General features: G+C 38.9%; 1 protein-coding gene across 8 annotated transcripts in view; it reads left to right on the forward strand.

Annotated features, from left to right (window-relative positions):
* The window catches only part of LOC124870310 (receptor-type tyrosine-protein phosphatase mu-like), a 247,633-nt gene that overhangs the window by 174,123 nt on the left and 55,743 nt on the right, over positions 1–17,767 (forward strand). For 5 of the 8 annotated variants that reach the window (XM_047368913.1, XM_047368912.1, XM_047368914.1 and 2 more), the window contains 5 exons: positions 3,633–3,850; positions 8,883–8,963; positions 9,623–9,649; positions 13,359–13,370; positions 15,589–15,782. In XM_047368913.1, the coding sequence (XP_047224869.1) occupies positions 3,633–3,850; positions 8,883–8,963; positions 9,623–9,649; positions 13,359–13,370; positions 15,589–15,782 (532 nt within the window). The remainder of the gene's footprint in view (positions 1–3,632; positions 3,851–8,882; positions 8,964–9,622; positions 9,650–13,358; positions 13,371–15,588; positions 15,783–17,767) is intronic. The other 3 variants (XM_047368915.1, XM_047368916.1, XM_047368918.1) reach the window with 1 other exon arrangement.

Here is a 17,767-nt window from a genome sequence, read left to right on the forward strand (position 1 = left end):
TTCTGGGTTTCTGGGTTTTCTGGGTTTTCCTCCTGAATGAGTTGGTGATACGCCCTTAGAGTAATTTTGGTTGACCAGCCGTTCATGGGAAAGCTATTCCATGATTTCTCTATTTGTGGATAATGGTTGTCACTGTAAGTGTGTGGAGTCTCAAAGTCTTAGAAAAGGCTTTGTAACCCTTTCCAAACTGATAGAAGTCAAAACCTTTCTCAGCTGTTCTTCAATTTCTTTATATCAGTACTGCTTTTTGAGATCTTTTAACCTACTTCATGTTGTCAGATTGGTTCTGTTTAAGTGATGCGGATTTCTGGGTGTGTGTCTAGAGAAACTGAACTCAGCTTTACAGTAAACAGTTATTAACAAATAATTGTTAGGTATTATTTAAATTTTTAACTTTTAATAGTTTGTGAGGCATTCAGTGTAAATGACCATTTTTCTGTTGAAATGGCTTCAATTCTAAATATGCGGGTAAACAGGTGGGATGATTACACACAACCTCACAGCATAGTTTAAACATCGTTGGAGGGAGTTTTGAAATAATGCTCAGCACACAGCCACTGAAATGCCCCCACAGAGTTGATCAGAGATGCTTCTGTAGCTCCTCCCTGCTGGATGTCAGTCAAGTAAAACCAACACGCACCACTGATCTTGTTTTGGATCTTTTAATGAAGCCTTCTTTGTGACATTGTCACAAGGTTTAACGTCATTCTGACGTTGAAATGAGCTCCACCATGCTGAGCTTAAGGTTTTGAAGCTCCTCTGTTAGAGGTTGCAGCAGTGTTAAACTCCAAATGAACAGACATTCTGCCATTCTCATAAAATCTGTGCGGCTTTCTATGTTTCTGGTGAAGCCCAGCTCACTTAGATCCCAGATATGCCACAAGCCACACCTATCATGTACTGAACTGCACACATCTTCTAATGAGGGTTACCCAATCATAGTTACCTAAAGTCTAGGCTCGGTCTTTGAGGAAACACTTCTGCTATCTCATTTTACAAATAAAAATAGATGTCATTCAATAGGAAAATATCTTGTTTTATTGTTTAGCAGTTGCTACTGTAAATTTCTTGTTAAGATCTCGTAGCATGCTGCTTTGCAATAACTATCCGGAGACATTATAAATGGCCACATTCATCAACTTATAAAAACAAACCACTGTAAAATTTATTTTGCTATCTCTCTTTGCATATCAGACTCCATATTATAGTCTTCTATCATTAATTTTTCTTCCCCTTCACAAATGAGGAAAGAATAGCATGCCAATTAATCTTCATCTAACACCCACGGTGCCTTGCAAACATCCCAGTATTACTGGCGCTTTCCTCATTTTTGGCACTGGTGCCTGTGCAGCCTCATTTATCTTCAGTGTTCTCGCTTCAACTGTCACACAGGCCAGAAAAAAAGGAAATCCAAGTCTTTGCAGAAACAGTGATACAGTTTTAAAACCAGCCTCACAATAGTTCTTAATAGACTCCTCCATGAGCGCACACAGTGCTGAATCAGTCTCAATATTGCCCGGGGTACATGGAGCTACCCTCTCCCCCTTCTCGCTCCTTACTACATTATGGAGATATAATGGAAAAAAGAGCGACAAGATTGCCATTTTGTTCCCAGCTCTAATTGCAGATTAAAGACAAAAAGTGAGTCCAGCACAGGAAAATGTAACTACTTTGTCACCCGGCTTTCAGAAGAATGGATTCAGTATTAGCTTCACGCCGTGGCCTTCAGAGCAAATGGCTGTTTTAAGGCAGCGGGAGTCTGTTGCCATATGGCATGAGACAGTGACAAAATTGAATAAACAGAGGAGATTTGTGAAAACAAAGCAGCAGGAGAGCATCATTAGACAGCAGTTGTCAGCGAGAGAGGCCTCAATTCAGATAGGGAGGGGGGGGGGGGGGGGGGGGGGTCACGCAGAGAGTAACAAAGTGCGAGAATCAGTGTGAGAGTTGCCATAGTTAATTATTACACTGTTCGCTCCCTTCCAGCTACCGAGCAGCGTCAGGCATCAGATATGGCTATTACTACAGTGCTCAAGCTGTTTGCTGCTCTTCTGTACTACAACATGCATAAAACTATATGGAAATTGTCTCACAGAGTGGCAGTGTGGGGCAGCATTTGTTGCTAAAATACCCTAAAAATGATGTGAAACATTGGGTTCAGCTTCAGAATAATAGTATAGTAAATAGAGAGTCTTTAAGTTTATTTTGCACTAAGAAATCACGGGTTAATGGAAGTATATTGAAAAACGGATTAAATAAAATTTGAAAGCTGCTTTTGTTGAGTATTTTAACACGTATGTTTTAAAAAGTCTTTCAAATGCGTCTATAAAAATGTGGGTGTAAACAGGCAGAGGTACATTTGTGCAGACATCAAGTCCTGTCAGTATATGTGTAGTTACAATCTGCTTTTATTTTGTATAGTGTGTATATCGGGAAGAAGAGTGCAAGAAGAGAAATGAACAGTGCGCTACTGCATTAGGAAAGACATATTTACATTTGCCATGAAAAGCACTGAAGAAATTGTTAGCTGAATCAATGAGAAAGTATGTCAGATGGCCCTAATGTTGCAGCCATCCCAGGTATTTAGTATGCCGAGTGAATCTTCATCAGTGCAGACAAATAATCTGCATAGCCTCACATGACATTAAGCAATTAAGTAATGTTATTGTCATTGCTACGACTTTTAAATGGGACTTGTAAATTTTGCAGTAGTGGGATTTGGCATTGTAAGATGCTACATGCTAGCATACAAGTTATGCTAGCATGCAGCATCTTGATTTAGTGGTTAAACATTGTACATTCTACATTGTAACATTGTAACAGCACATAGCTGCCAGGATCTCCAGTCACCACACATTGAAATACAATGTTTAAATAGGACCAAAGTCATGTTTGTATTGAGAGAATGAAGTGATGTTGAGGTCAGAGTATGTACCAAAAAGCCAACAATATTGTGCCTCATGGCTTGCAGACTCAGAAATCAATAAAAGGTATCTCTGTATTATGATCCCCAAAGGAAATCAATAGAAGCTATTGTCTGAGAGTCTTAAGTCAAAGAAACAGAGGGTTGTGACCCCTGTTTTTCAGAATTTCGACCAGAATCTGTACACAAACATTGCTCTATAAAGTCCGGCAACAAGACAAATATGACAGGGTTTCAATAGCTTTAAGGAAACATGAATTTATTGTATTTGTTTGTGCCTTTGTATGGATTTTTGTGTTTTCAGTCTGAATACAAAGCTTTAATGGTGTTTGGGACCTGATGCTTGCTCCAACACATCAACATGAAGTGGGTCAGTATAAGCAGGTTGACTGTTTCAGTTCAGTGTTCACAACTTTAATACGTCTGCCCCAAAATAATGCTAGCTAATTTTAAATCATCAGAGCCACTGATGTATTTGGGTTAGTGTCACACCTTTCCTTATTCTTAAATATTTATATTTTTCTCTGTTTGGAATATTATGCGGTGCCAAATAAACCCTAATGTGGCCCAGCCCAGGGTGAATTATCCCAGCCATCTCATTGCATGGATGAGTCATTGCTACCGGTCTCATATCAGATCAATTTTCGGAGAGGAGGTCATTGTCACTTAGGTCTGATTGCGCACTTTTGTTTGTTCCTCTTCCATAAAGGAAATTGGCCAAGAAGCGTAAGGAGACACTGAACAGCACCCGCCAAGAGATGACAGTGATGGTCAACTCCATGGACAAGAGCTATACAGAGCAGGGCACCAACTGCGATGAGGCGCTGTCCTTCATGGACACGCACAACCATACCCTGACCAACCGCAGCGAGTGTGCGCTCACGCTCAACGGCCGGAGTGAGTGCTCCCTCACCTTGAATGGCCGAGGTAAGATGGCTCCACGTAGGCCTATTGGTGTACCTACGTTGTTGCAAAATCACCCACACTACAGATGGAGCCAGGCTGGGGGCAGTTGTTATGGTTCCTGGTATTAAACAAACAAAAATGAAAAAAACTGTATGTATTAATTTTCCAATGTAGCTGAATTAGTTAGATCCCACAATATATTTTTAATAAAAGGGTACAAAAACATTTCTTTTGTTTCTAATTTCTCCAAGTGTAACTCCATCTTATTTAATTCTGTTCAAATAATTTTACTTGAATTTTGCAGTTTTTGAAACATTTCTTGTGGTCAAATGGGTGCACTGCTTACTCAGAGTAAGTTCTGAGTGATTTGATTGCTTTGTTTATTTTGTTTTTAATTATGGCTTCATTTCTTTTATCCAAGCCTCAAGGGTCTTCCACACCCGTTTTGCACGTTCCTTTTAAGCTTTCTTTCTCTTCTCAAATCAGATTTGTTTAATTAACGGAAAGTTCATTCTAATGTGCAATGTTTTAAATTTACCTCTAGAATTACTTTGCTCTTACAGCTTGTTTAGCTGTGTAAAGTCTTTTGAAAATCCTTGTTAACTGTCTACTTGGAATCTGGTATTTAAATCAGTAATTAGGCCATCTTGAAATCCCAAACCAGACCTCAAAGCTTATCAGTAAACATCAGACAAGCCAGAAGTCTGTCTTTAGGTCATAAACTCAGCGCCGTGCTGTGTCCAAGCCACCTATGAAACAAACCAAACATACTACGTCTGCTCTCTTGCTGCAAATCTATTAGTTTTCTTAAGGTTAAAATAAATTCGTTGTTGATAGGCAGCTGAGCTAAATCGTCACCCAGAGCTTGACCTGCTATAATCCCGGGCTAAACCATCATATTAAAAACCCCAACTGCAGGCTCTGTCTCTGCTCCCCTCCAGGGGCTGAGCCCCAAAGATGCGCTGACCTTGATTAACTGTCTGTTACCATAGATGTTCAAATCAGCCCCCTCTGTCTACCACTGTAAGTGGTTTAACTGCTCATTTTGCACTCTGTCATTTGGATGCCTTCTCACTCTTTCTGACCTTACGTTACTTTTAGGACTGTCATTTAAACTCAAAACATTACTGACGACAGATTATATTCCTGAACATACTATCTTCAGAAACCAAACCCTGCTGCACTCAGCAGTTGTTAATGTTGGATGAGTAGATGATGACGATCTAGAGAGAAACTGACGGCAGCTTAATTGCTTAAATAATTATTATCACTTATAAGCCCATGTAAGCACTACAGTTATTTTCTGTATAAGACTGCATGCACAAGTCATTTGGTAGTTTTCTGATATACTTAAAAGTCTTTTTTAGAATTTGCTGTGATAGACATTTTTTTAACAACCACAATGCCAAAAAGGAAGTTTTAGATTAATAAATACAGTTCCGGTTACCATCCAGCAATTAGTCCTGTTATCAATACATTTGGACTTTTTCTTCAGGTAAAGAATGATTATTCAACATTAAACTTCAATAATTTTTAAAAACAAGAATTGTGTGCTTACATATGAATTTATGGTGGTTTTCTTATAGTCACTCAGGGTGGACATTATTGGCACATTTAATTGTTTTCATTAAGCCAACATCTTGGTTCTTATATTGTCTTATTACCTCAGATGATAATAAGACAATGTAAAGAGAATACCTTTTAGAAAAAAAACATACATTTTTATTTACATTTTATTTAAAAAATGCATGTCAGGAAAGATTGTACCCTTCTCAATAGTCAAGTAAAAAATTTTTCTTTATACTACGGCAATTACAGCTAGCTGACCAGCTCTTTGGATGTTTCCACCGGTCCTTTAAAGAAATATATTTGGTCTTCGAGGTTGGAAGGTCTCCTCGCCATCACCCTAATTTTTTGCTCCCTTCACAGACTTTCAGTTTGATTCAAGTTGGGACTCTGACTCAGTCACTCCAAAACATTGCTGTTGCTACCAGTCAGATGAAACATTTGGTTAAAATTAAAAGATTACTTTTACCTAAATCTGTCGGGGGCATGAATAATTATGGGCATAACTGTACATACACCCCGACTAATATTTGATTGAACGTGTCTTAGAAGGTTGCACCTCGACCAGATATTTTTTGCAGCTGTTAAAAGATCTTGCATAATTCTGGCTAGATTTCTTATCACTGTTTTTGGGATTCATTTAAAACCTTATTTTTACCTACTGACCCAGCTTTGAGCATGGTGCACAAGTTTTCAATAGAGTTGAGGTTGGTGCTTTAGGAAGGTCATTCAAGAAGTTTAATATTATGCTGCTTTATCCATTGTCTCCGTGTTTCAACCATCTGAGCCGAAATGTCACCGTAATATGAAAGCATGTTGCTTACGATGCTCAGAAACCACCAAGGCTCAAGCAAATCAGGAATTGCAAGATGTTGCAAAACCACTATCCCCAAGCAAGTTTAACACGGACTGAAAGGGGGCAGACTAAGACCCCTGTCCACATTAACATTAAGTTTTCTGCTCAGCTGGACTGTTGCAACAGAACTAAAACCCATGGCTTTGGAAAAGAATCCAAGCTAAGATTAAACTCCTGTAATGGCAATATATTTATGGAATATGTTTAAATCCAGGCTCAGTGCCATGTACCCAACCAATATAAATTAACTTTAACATTTAGTAGACAAATATCTAGCTAGAGCTGTGCAAGAAGATTATTAATGGCTCCATAAACGAGGTGTATGCATATATCTGAGCCAGTATTTGTAAGGTTGACCATGTGGGGTTTAGAAGGAATCCAATACATTCACACTTGTGCACCAAGTTATTGTTTTTGAAAGTCATTGAAGCTGTATGTTTACAATCATCCACTCATGAAAAAAGAGCAGTTCAAATGCATGATTAAAAGTTCGGAACTATTTTGCCATTCAAATTGATAATGCGTGTATGTCAGCCTTTGAACTGTAGCTCTAACCTCTTTTGATAACTTAACTTTTGTTTGGTGAAAATCCTCCAACTGTCACCCTTGTTAATTTATCACTATCGACATGGTAATGGTTAATGTTAACAAGAATAAGACAGGTATTACTGTGATATTAACTGCTCTTGTCTGCTACCTTCTCTATTGTTTGTAGCCAGTAATCCCATAATTACAACAAATATCAGTGCTTCATACTGTTAGTCATTTTTGTAACTAATGCAGTTAACATAAGTTCAGTAGTTGTTGGGCACAAAAAACAAAACAATTTATCCTCTCAGAAAATATTAGGCACTTTGTAGATAAAGGGAAAAAAAAATGTGGCCCTTGAGTAGTAAATGTCAATGTAAATTTGATTTATTTACAAGAAAAGATTTGGATATTCTCTGACATTGAAAATGTATAAATTTCCAAGAACAAGATTATATTTTCTTATGATTAAAAGCATAAATTTATAATCTTGAAACTAGATATTCTCTGACATTGTAAGTCGGAAAGTTTGAAATTTACATTAAAAACCTCAGACATTTGTGACAAGAAAAATGCCAGAAGTCCTCTATGAATGAAGTGGTAAATTTAGGAGAAGAGCATCTGGATATTTTCCAAAGTGTAAGCAGTACATCCAGGATCTGTATCAGTATGACATTTTCCAGGTACAGACTCGCCATTAACACCTCGAAGTGGAACAGGTGTTACATCGGCCTCACACACCTCAGAGAGTGAAGGAGAAGCTGCAACATGGCCGCATCCTCCTGATACAGAAGAGAACCCAGATGTACCTCTTAATTTGAAAAATATCCAGATGTGCATCTCTTAAATTTCCCAATTTAATCTTAACTTCTGGCACTTTTTGTCTCAAATGTGGGACTTTATATTATTTTAAAACCTGAGAGAAGTTTTTTCTTAAACATTTCTTACTATACAATATTGCATAATATCCTAGTTTTAAGATTGTAAACTTATGCCTTTAATCAATGAAAAAAAAACATTTTCTTCACGACATCAGAGGATGTCCTAGTTTTTTCTTGTAAATAAATGAAATTATTGTAGAATAATTTTTGGCAGAAATTTGCTCCTCCATGGCCACATCTATTTATTTTTCTAATATCCACACTGGCCCTCGTACTCCGTCGTACAGATATGCACGGCTATGAAAAAGTTTTATCCTATTTTTTTTGCAGTATTTTTGTGTCAAAACCACTTTTTAAAGCATATCACTGTGTCCCAATAATGAAAAAGGCCAACAAGAGTTGTCTCTTTAAACAGATTAATATACTGAAAGAAAAACATGAAAAAGACCCAATTTGTGAACTTTTAAAAATTATTATATGTCGATGTTTGGCATTGCATGTGGAGCGCATGTCCCAGGTACAGAGACACAATCTGTAGGGACACGGAAGGTCCCGCAGGGCAGAGGACACCAGGGCGATAGGTGCAGTTGCTGACACTAATCACCCTCCTTGCAGCGCCTGCAAAACAGAACCCAGAGAGACAAGGACAAGGTGTCCTGGTTTAGGTTTTGTTTCAGCATTTACAGTGGCTTTGTGTCAACTTTTAAGTTTAGAAAATTTAAGTTTCAGTTTGTGCAGAAAAAACCCCAGAATCCAGACTGAGTAGGCTGTTAGGACTTTCTAAAGGGACTAAGTAATGCTTCTGTAGCGTGGGGAAAAAAACTAGTCAACTCAGATTGAAGAGCATTAAGAACATTTCCCATTTCACAGCTATACATTTGTGTAGCTAATACCAATATTAATATTTGGTAACCTCTCTTGCTCTGTTGGTATCTGCCCCTCCTGAGCAAACACCATTTAAATTAACATTTTTTAAGGTCTCAGAGATATTTGTGGCCACCACAATGTAGCAGAGAATGAAATGTTTTTATAGTAGCTTTAAAAGGTAAGACATTTTCAGATCGTTTTTTTACAGTATGTTCATGACCTTGCAAAAGTATTTGCAGCCTTTATACCTGAAACATGATTATAAATATAAGAGTACTTTTACCAGCATGTATTTACTTGCAAGTCTTTAATTTACACCAGTTATAAGTGTTTCCGTTTATTGTCTCTTCTGCAGCTGGATCTTCCCCCTCCTCCTTCACGCTGCCAAAACCCAACACTCTGACATCGTCCATCCCCACTAACTCGTACTACCCAGGTAAACATATTACCTTTCCACTCTTGAGTCCTGTGCACCACCAAAGAAGTGCTTCGGTTGCAATCTTAACAGCAATGTTGACAAATTTAGTCATTATGAAATCAGGAAAATTAAGTGTCACAACAGATTAATGAGAGATAACATTTTTACACAAGTTTTAATAAGTTTTACATTCTCTTTGAGACCTAATTTTTAGTATAATTTACTAGCTGATACTGTAATGTGTGACATAAACATATCCAACACATTTCTACATCCTTGAAAAAAAAAGAGAATCACAAAACGATTTCACAAATGAGAAAGCAGATAAATTAAGTTTGGATGGGTTTCCACCCTGATACATCCCAGCTCATGTTTTATAGCAGCTCACCAAGATGGATTTTTAGCTGTTCGATTGAGTTTCTACAACCAATATCCATAATTGTGTCTTTTGTAATTACTTCACAGCCCATTGATTAGATGGGCACCCAGATTTATATTTGGCTAAACTTGCTGTATAATTAGCTTTTCCGAAAATGATCTATTTCTTACTGTGTTGTTTGGCAAGAAACCAGAAAAAGGCCATATTTGTTGTGTCTTTTAAATTTTGGATGGAATGTACCTTTTTTTATTTACTGCCATTTTCTTTCCTCCTCCAACCTCTACACTTGTTTGAGCAGATCCATTTGTGCCAACGGCTATCTTAGGTGAGATGCTTTCTTTTTCATCCCATTCATGTTTGCTGGAAAAGCGTACAAGTCTGTTACATTCATTCTACTGAAAACCTAACCGTGAGCGCAAAAAACGCAAATTTTAAAATTATTTTTATACTCGTATGGCATTTCTTACTAAAGATGGCTTCCTCACCACCATACCTGCCTGCTGCTTCCTCCTCTCCTCTTTTAACCGTTTCCACCTCCCCTCCCCCCACCCAGCCCTTTCCTCCTCCTTGACCAGGGGGACTCCTCTCCCACGCTGAGGCTGGCTTCACTCCATCCCATCCGCATTGCGTGTCGTGCGTGTGATGTCACTTACGTGTTTGACCTCTCATATGCATGGACAAGACATGTGGACTGGATGTGGTGGGAGTTTTTTACGGGGGCAACAGGAGGGCGGTGGAGGTGGCAGATAACATGCTTTTGCCACAGCAGCTACACGAGACACAAAAGTACTTTGTCATAGCTGCCGTTTTTTAAGAAAAAAATTTCAAAACGCAAATTGTTTGGTCTGAACATCTCCAGGTGCAATACATTAGAATATCATTGGACAATTTATTTTAGCAAATTAAGTAAAACTGCTATTGTATAGATTTATCACACAGAGTGCTGTATTTCAAACCTTTATTTGTTAATTTTGATCATTCTGGCTTACAGCTAATGAAAACCCAAACTTCATCTTTTTTCAAAAAATCTAAGTCTTACACAAAACCAAAAAAAAACATTTTTATTAATGAAATACTGAACTACTAAACAGCATTTTACCCTTCCACTTAACTTTCCATTAAAATGCTAAGATACGGCACTCTGAGCTTCTTTAACATTGAATTTTTGGACCTTACCCTTTTTGACGAACAATGTCAATGACTGTTTCTATGAAAAAAAAAGTAACATTACATAAGTCACAAAATTATGTGGAAATGTATTATAGCATAATCAAACTAGTACACTTATATACAATTAAAGAAGTTAGATGTTATGGACAATCCTGAGGATTGACAGCGGTCAAGCAGACAGTCATAGACAGCCTCCTTGTAAGTCACAAAAGGCCATTTCTAAAGAAGCTAGTTCATCACAGAGTGCTGTATGCAAGCACAGTAATGGAAAGTTGAGTGGGAGGAAAAATTGTGCTAAAAAGATCATCTTACCTGAGCTCTAGGTTACTGTGTTTTACCTAGTCCAAAGTCACGGCAGCCGTCTACCAGGAAATTTTGAAGCATTTCATGGTTCCCTCTGCTGATAAGTTCCACAGGGATGCTGATTTTCCAGCAGGACGTGGCATCTGTTGACACTGCAAAAAGTCCTTAATACCTGGTTGAATCACCATAGTATCACTGTGTCTGATCAAACAACTGGATAATCTAACATATAGATAATCTATGGAGTCTTGTCAGGAAGAAGATAAAAAACACCAGACCCAACAACACAAATGAGCAACCTGAGCTTTCCTACCACCTCAGCAGAACCACAGGCACCACCACCTCCACGTCACGCTGCATTGACCAAGTATTGTGTGCATATACCACACAGTACATGGACATTTGAGTTGGCTGACATTAATGCAGACACGTCAGCTGACTGAAAATGTGATATTCAAGTTTTCTAAGAAACAGGGTTCTATGTTTTTACAACTCCATAAAACTCTTGGGATTGTCTTACACAACCCCCCCCCCCCCAAAAAGCAACAACAACCTTTTTCATCATTCTTTTTAAAGTTGCTCCCCCTGCCTTTGGCAAACTCCTATTAACCTACTTGTTTTTGTTTTGGCCTTTTATATTTTTGCCATGTTTATACATCCTCAGCAGTAAAGTAGAATCATAAAAGCATTTTGTTCCTCGGTTAATTATTACTGCCCTTGCACAGCCTTCTCACAGAAGCAGATGCATTTCTACAAGCGTTGCTTCTAAGCTAAGTGGGGCACTAGAACCGTGATAATTAAACACTCAAGGCCACAGAACAAAGACGCAATAAGTAAGTCGCGAGCATACATTTGTAAGCACAAAACCAACTGTTGAGTTGTTTTTTTTTTCATTATTTTTGTTATTACTTCCACCCCAGTACAACGTAAAGCAGCTTCTTTCATAACTGAGCTTCAAGACAGTTGCTTAATGTTAGTTCCACATTAAATGAAGCGTGAAACAATTAACATCACATTGCAGCAGCCCCCTGAAAAGGTCACGTGCTTCCAGTTGTGACACGTTCAGTCACAGTTGTCTCATCAGACGAAGGGAACCATCAAAGCTCACATGGGACTAGTGAGGTTTTGTTTTTTAATCTTCCTCAGGCATTATTTTAGAAATACTTTTTTTTTACAAAGTGCAAATGCAGGTGTTTCCACGAACACATGCAAACATAATTATAGCAATTAGTGGAGAAAAATAAAACTAAATGTCAGAATACTCAGTTGGCATCATTAAAATATGCAAGTAAGACATCTGAAACGATCAAAGCTTGCTCCAAATACAGTCACGATTATTTTCTCCCAGAAATCCACGACTTCCTTGTTTTCTTTTGTTGATTTTATTCCTTTTTTTACATTTTTGTATTGCACTGTTGATATTTCCCCATCCATTCACTCAGCATCCCTTCCCTCCCCAACTCGGCTTTCTACAGTGCCTTGAAAAAGTATTCTTACTCCTTGAAATTATTTCCACTTTGTAACATTAGTACAACCTTCATTGTATTTGATTGGAACTTTATGTGACAAACCAACACAAACTATTTATTGTAAAGTAGACAGAAAATTATATTATTAAATATATTATTTAAATACTGAAATTATTGCCCAATTTGCTTTGCAAAAAACCTTAAGCTCAGTCAAAATTGAATCGAGAGCATCTGTGAACATAAGTTTTTAAGTATTGCCACAGATTCTTGTTTGGATTTACTGTAGGTCTGGACTTTGGCTAGACCATTCAAACACATGAATATGCTTTGATTTAAACCATTCCACTGTAGCTCTGGCTGTTTGTTTAGGGTCATTATCCTGCCTGAGGGTAAACCTCCACCCCAGTCTCAAGTCTTTTCCAGCCTCGAGGATGGCCCTGTATCCTCCCAACTCTGACCAGTTTTCCTGTCCTTTCTGACAAACAAAACATCCCCACAGCATGATGCTGCCACCACCATCTTTCACCGTCAGGATGTTGTGGAGTGTTGGTGTTCCCCTGCACATGGCATTTTGAATTTGCGCCAAAGAAGTTGAGTTTTGGTCTCACCTGAACCGAGCACCTACCCAGAGGTGCACTCTATTTAATAATAAGGTGACTTCCGAAGGCGTTTGGTTGCATTGGATTTTATTTAGGTTTATCAGAGACAGGGGGGGCGAATACAAATGCATGAAACACTATTCAGATTTTTGTCAAAAAAGTAAAAAAAGAAACGTGTCATTTTTCTGCCATTTCATAAATATGCACTACTTTGTCTTGGTCTGTCATATAAAATCCAAATAATACATATTGAGGTTTGAGGTTGTAATGTGAGAAAATGTTAAAATTTTAAGGGATTTGCATACTTTTGCAAGGCACTGTACATAGGCGATTTGAACTAAGAAGGCATACGATCTTGCCCTTAAGCGGAGCTCTAAAACACTCTATTGTAATAGGTTCTCATGCTATATTGTTGCTTATCCCCTCTCTGCTGTCTCTCCTCCTCTCTTTCTCTTTACATACATAACCTCTAATGTATCTGCTATCTAAAAAGTGCCCATTAATGGTAAGTTTTCCTAAGTGACCCCGGGGTTGGGGGAAGGAGGCAGTGTTTTTATTTTATTTTTACCCAGACAGTAAGCCAACAACCGGCTGCTTCTGGCATTCTGACATTGATTGCATGACAAGTGAACATGTTAGCATCTCACCACCCTCCGTACCATGCCACCAAACCACTATCAGCTTAGCATGGTCGAAGTACATACATTGCCCCATGGCAGCTTCACCCCATGCATTCTCCTCCCATCTCTGTTTCCCTCCTGGGTTCTTCTTTTAATCTTTATTTTTAATTAAAACTATTATTTAGATTTTTTTTTTTTTTTTCATGGTTCGGGGGAAGTTTGGGTGGCAGGGGTTGAATCCACGCTATGTCTTTGTGATGCTTCTGATGGCGCCTGCTGCAACATGCTCACCGTGGCCCCCAATGCACCCCCTCCTCTCACATCTTCCTCCATGTTTTTGGACATCCTCCATTGTCCGCTGGCTCCCCCCCAAAAGCATTTGTGCCTCATTTCTGCCACTGACTGGAGGACAGTATGAAAGAGCTGGAATGGACTCTGACTCTCAGTATGAGCCGCAGCCCAAACAGCCGTACTGTTCTGCCAGTAAACGGAAGTAAACCTGTCATTTTGCAGCTTTTTTATGACAATTTCTATGATCATCTCTGCTGTTTCTCATATTTGTGGCCCAAGCAACACATTTTATACTTACAGCCGCCATGTTAAATGCATAGCGGTGCTAGCGTCTTACTCAAAAGGCCTTACAGAGAACAGTGTTTTTCAACCACACTGAGACAGATGGACCCAAACCTTCCCACCACATGACTCATCCTATTACTCAATGATGTTGTGTTGTTGTGACCATCCATAACAAACAGATTACTAGCTAAAAGTTGTTTGTCAATCTGGAGGGCGGTGACATAATGCTTAACAGTAAATGAGATAATGTACCGTCTGTGTATGAAAGTCGTCGATATATTAAGCAGTCTGAAACGTGACAATACCTAAAGCTACTTATCTCAGGTTGCTACAGCGCCTTGCAAAAGTATTCTACGCCCTTAACTGTCCACCGTTTGTCACATTACAACCACAAACTTTGACATTTCATTAGAATTTATTTGGGAAAGACCAACACAAAGTAGTGCACAATTGTGAAATGGATGGAAAATGAGACATGGTTGTTTTAAAAATAACAAAATTGAAAGTGTACCATGTATTTGTAGTCATTCCTCTTTACTGTGGTGCAACAAAAGGAAATCCATTGGAGCCATTTGCCAAATTACAGCCAAAATGCTACAATATGTGTGATAGAAAACTAACATTGCACATCACCCTAAAAATACCATCCTCACTGTAATACACGGTGGTGGCAGCGTCATGTTGTAGGACTGCTCAGGTCAGATGGGACCAAAACTGAACTCGGTGACCTACATGCAAAAATTGTGTGTGGAAGAAAACTATGATGGTGAAATGTGCTAGTGGCAACATCATGCTAAGCAGAAGTTTTTCTTCAGCAAGAACAGGGAAACTGGTCAGAGTTATTAGGAAGACGGATGGAGCTAAATACAGCGTAATCCTGCAAAAGACTTGATATTGGGCCAAAGTTATAAGGGAATGGTTTGGATCTGTGCATATGAATGTGCTAGAATGACCCACTCAAAGTCCAGACCTAAATGTAATTGAGAGGTTGTGAAATTTTAATTTGTAAATATGATGTTTACAAACGCTCTCTGTCTAATCGGAGTGAATTTGGGATAATCTGCAAAACTAATTGTAAGAATTTCAGTCTGTAGATGTGCAAAGTTGTTAGAGACATACTGCAAAAGACTTGCAGCTGTAACAGCAATGAAAGGTGGGTCAGGGAAATGCACTCAAATGCATGTCACACTTAGCAGATCTTTATTTGTAAAAACCATTTTTAAAACCATTTATCTTTTTACTTCCACTTCACAATTATACAATGCTTTGAGTTGTTCTGTCAAATAATATCATATTAAATGCCTTGAGGTTTGTGGTTGTAACATGACAACTTGTCAAAAAAGGTTTTCAGGGGCATAAATACTTTTTCAAGGAACTTCATGTCTACATTACAGTTGTTTACTGGTTCAAGCCTTATGTCACCCTGATGTAATTTACAATCTACTGATGCATGTTCAGCTCAGATTACTCTGTCCTTAAATGCCTTGTCCTGTTTTTTGTTTTTTTTTGCCCCCCTGCTCTCCGCAGATGAGAGCCAGAACATGGGCAGCGACACCAGCAGCCTGGTGCAGTCGCATACTCACTCCCTGAGGAAGCGGGAGCCTGTAGACGTGCCGTACCAGACGGGTCAGCTGCACCCGGCAATCCGAGTCGCCGACCTCCTCCAGCACATCACCCAGATGAAGTGTGCCGAAGGCTACGGCTTCAAGGAGGAGTACGAGGTAGGGCGCAGTCCAGCTGTCACCAATCGTCGTCCTCACCCATAAGAGTTTGCAAGCGCACATAAAGTCTGCTAACATGTCCACAGATATTCTTCAGTGTTTGACAGTCTAATACAAGGCTTCATCTGTGTCACTGCGTGCAGTCTATTTAATTCTTTATCTGTGTCTCTGGATTGTAGCATGCAGCAGAACTAGTTCCCCAGATTCTCTTTTATGATGAATTGTTCATGTGCCCCGTCGCCGTTTGTGTTGTGTTTCGTTTTGATGTTCATCTCTGTTCCTTCCTGTTTGGAGCAATGTGGTATGTGAGTATTCTTGTGTTCTGATGCTGTAGACTCACCTGTAGACATACACACACTCTATAAGGACCCCTCCTTCACCTGAATCAGGTCTGATTAGGCCCACTGAAGGCAGCCAAGCGCATCCCCTCACAACACCACCTGTAATCTGACACCAAAACAAAGGATTTTGGCCCAGAAGAGCATCATTCTTGTTTTCTCTCATTAGTGTGGGAGGGTGGCAGGGGTTTGGCGGCACTCCAGCCTTCTCGCTGTCCCTAAGTACCCCCACTAGCCAGCCTTTTCTAACTGGCTTCAGGCTGAACTTTTTAAATCATCCATCTTTACTATCTTATCTGCATCTGTCCCACATCACAGTGGCATTTTTATCTGTTGCTGCAGCCTCTTCCTTCAAACTAAAACCGTCATTGTCACCTTTCTCTATCTAGATCCTCTCCTTTTTAATAACACATACCATGTCTTTGCTCACATTTTCAGATCATTGCACTTGTTCATTATTTTCTGCAATTTTCTTATTCACACCTCCTCTGTTCCTTATTCTCTTTTTGTTTCCCACCTTACCTGCTATATGTGGTCCAGTTCTATCAGTTTTTTCACTTCACTCTTCTTCCTCATGACTGGGGAAGAAAATAACATGGCCTAATAAACCCCCATTGCACAGATATTAAAAGAACATCACAGCACAGGAATGGCTGTAAAAATAAAAATGCAGTACCTTGGGAAAGTACCTTTTCACATTTTCACATTACACGGCAAACTTCAGTGTATCTTATTAGGGTTTAATGTGACAACCCGACATAAAGTAATGCATAGCTCTTAAGTGGAATGAAAATGATTCATGGTTTGCAATTTTTTTATTTTTACTAAAAATCTGAAGAGTGCGGCCTGAATTGTATTTAGTAAATACTCTGTAACGCCCCAGTCTCAACTCTTCTGCAGCAGATCTTCTTCCAGGATTGCTCTGTATTTAGCTACATATCTATTCCTATAAATTCTTCCAGGGTCCCGGGTACTGCTGAAGAAAAGCATCACCACAGCATGAAGCAGCCACCACCATATTTCATTGTGGAAATAGTGTATACAACATGTTAGTTTGGGGCCGCACGTAATAAAATAAATAAACTAAGGCAAATAATACAAATAATAGTACCTTTATTCACATGTTTGCTGTGTCCCCTAAATAGCATGTGGGAAAACACCAGTTGGAGCTTCTTATGGTTTTCTTTTAACAAGGGCTTCTTGCTACATTTCCATCAAGGCCATAACAGTGGTGTGGACGAGCTGTCGCTATCCTGTCAACAGGTTCTTCCACCAGAACATACCTGTTTGCTGTGTTGCTTTTTCACCAATGTTCTCTTACTAACCTCTGAGGCCTTCAGAGAACATTTGGATTTATACTTAAATTATACACAAGTGGACTCTATTAACTTAATTTGGTGACTTTTGAAGGCAGTTGGTTCCAGGGGATTTTATTTTGGGGCATCAGAGTAAACTGGATTTAATCCAAATGAATGCCACAGATTTTTTTGGGGAAAAAATATTGGAAACCATTATTTTCCTTCCACTTCACAGTTATGTTTATTTTGAGAATCAATCCCGGAGAGTGTGAATACTTTACAAGGTAGAATAAAAAAAAAAAAAAACGGGAATTATGCGGTGCTTTAGGTGTGCGATGGAGCTCATTCT

This window comes from Girardinichthys multiradiatus, chromosome 6, assembly GCF_021462225.1.
Source record: "Girardinichthys multiradiatus isolate DD_20200921_A chromosome 6, DD_fGirMul_XY1, whole genome shotgun sequence".
NCBI lineage: Eukaryota > Metazoa > Chordata > Actinopteri > Cyprinodontiformes > Goodeidae > Girardinichthys > Girardinichthys multiradiatus.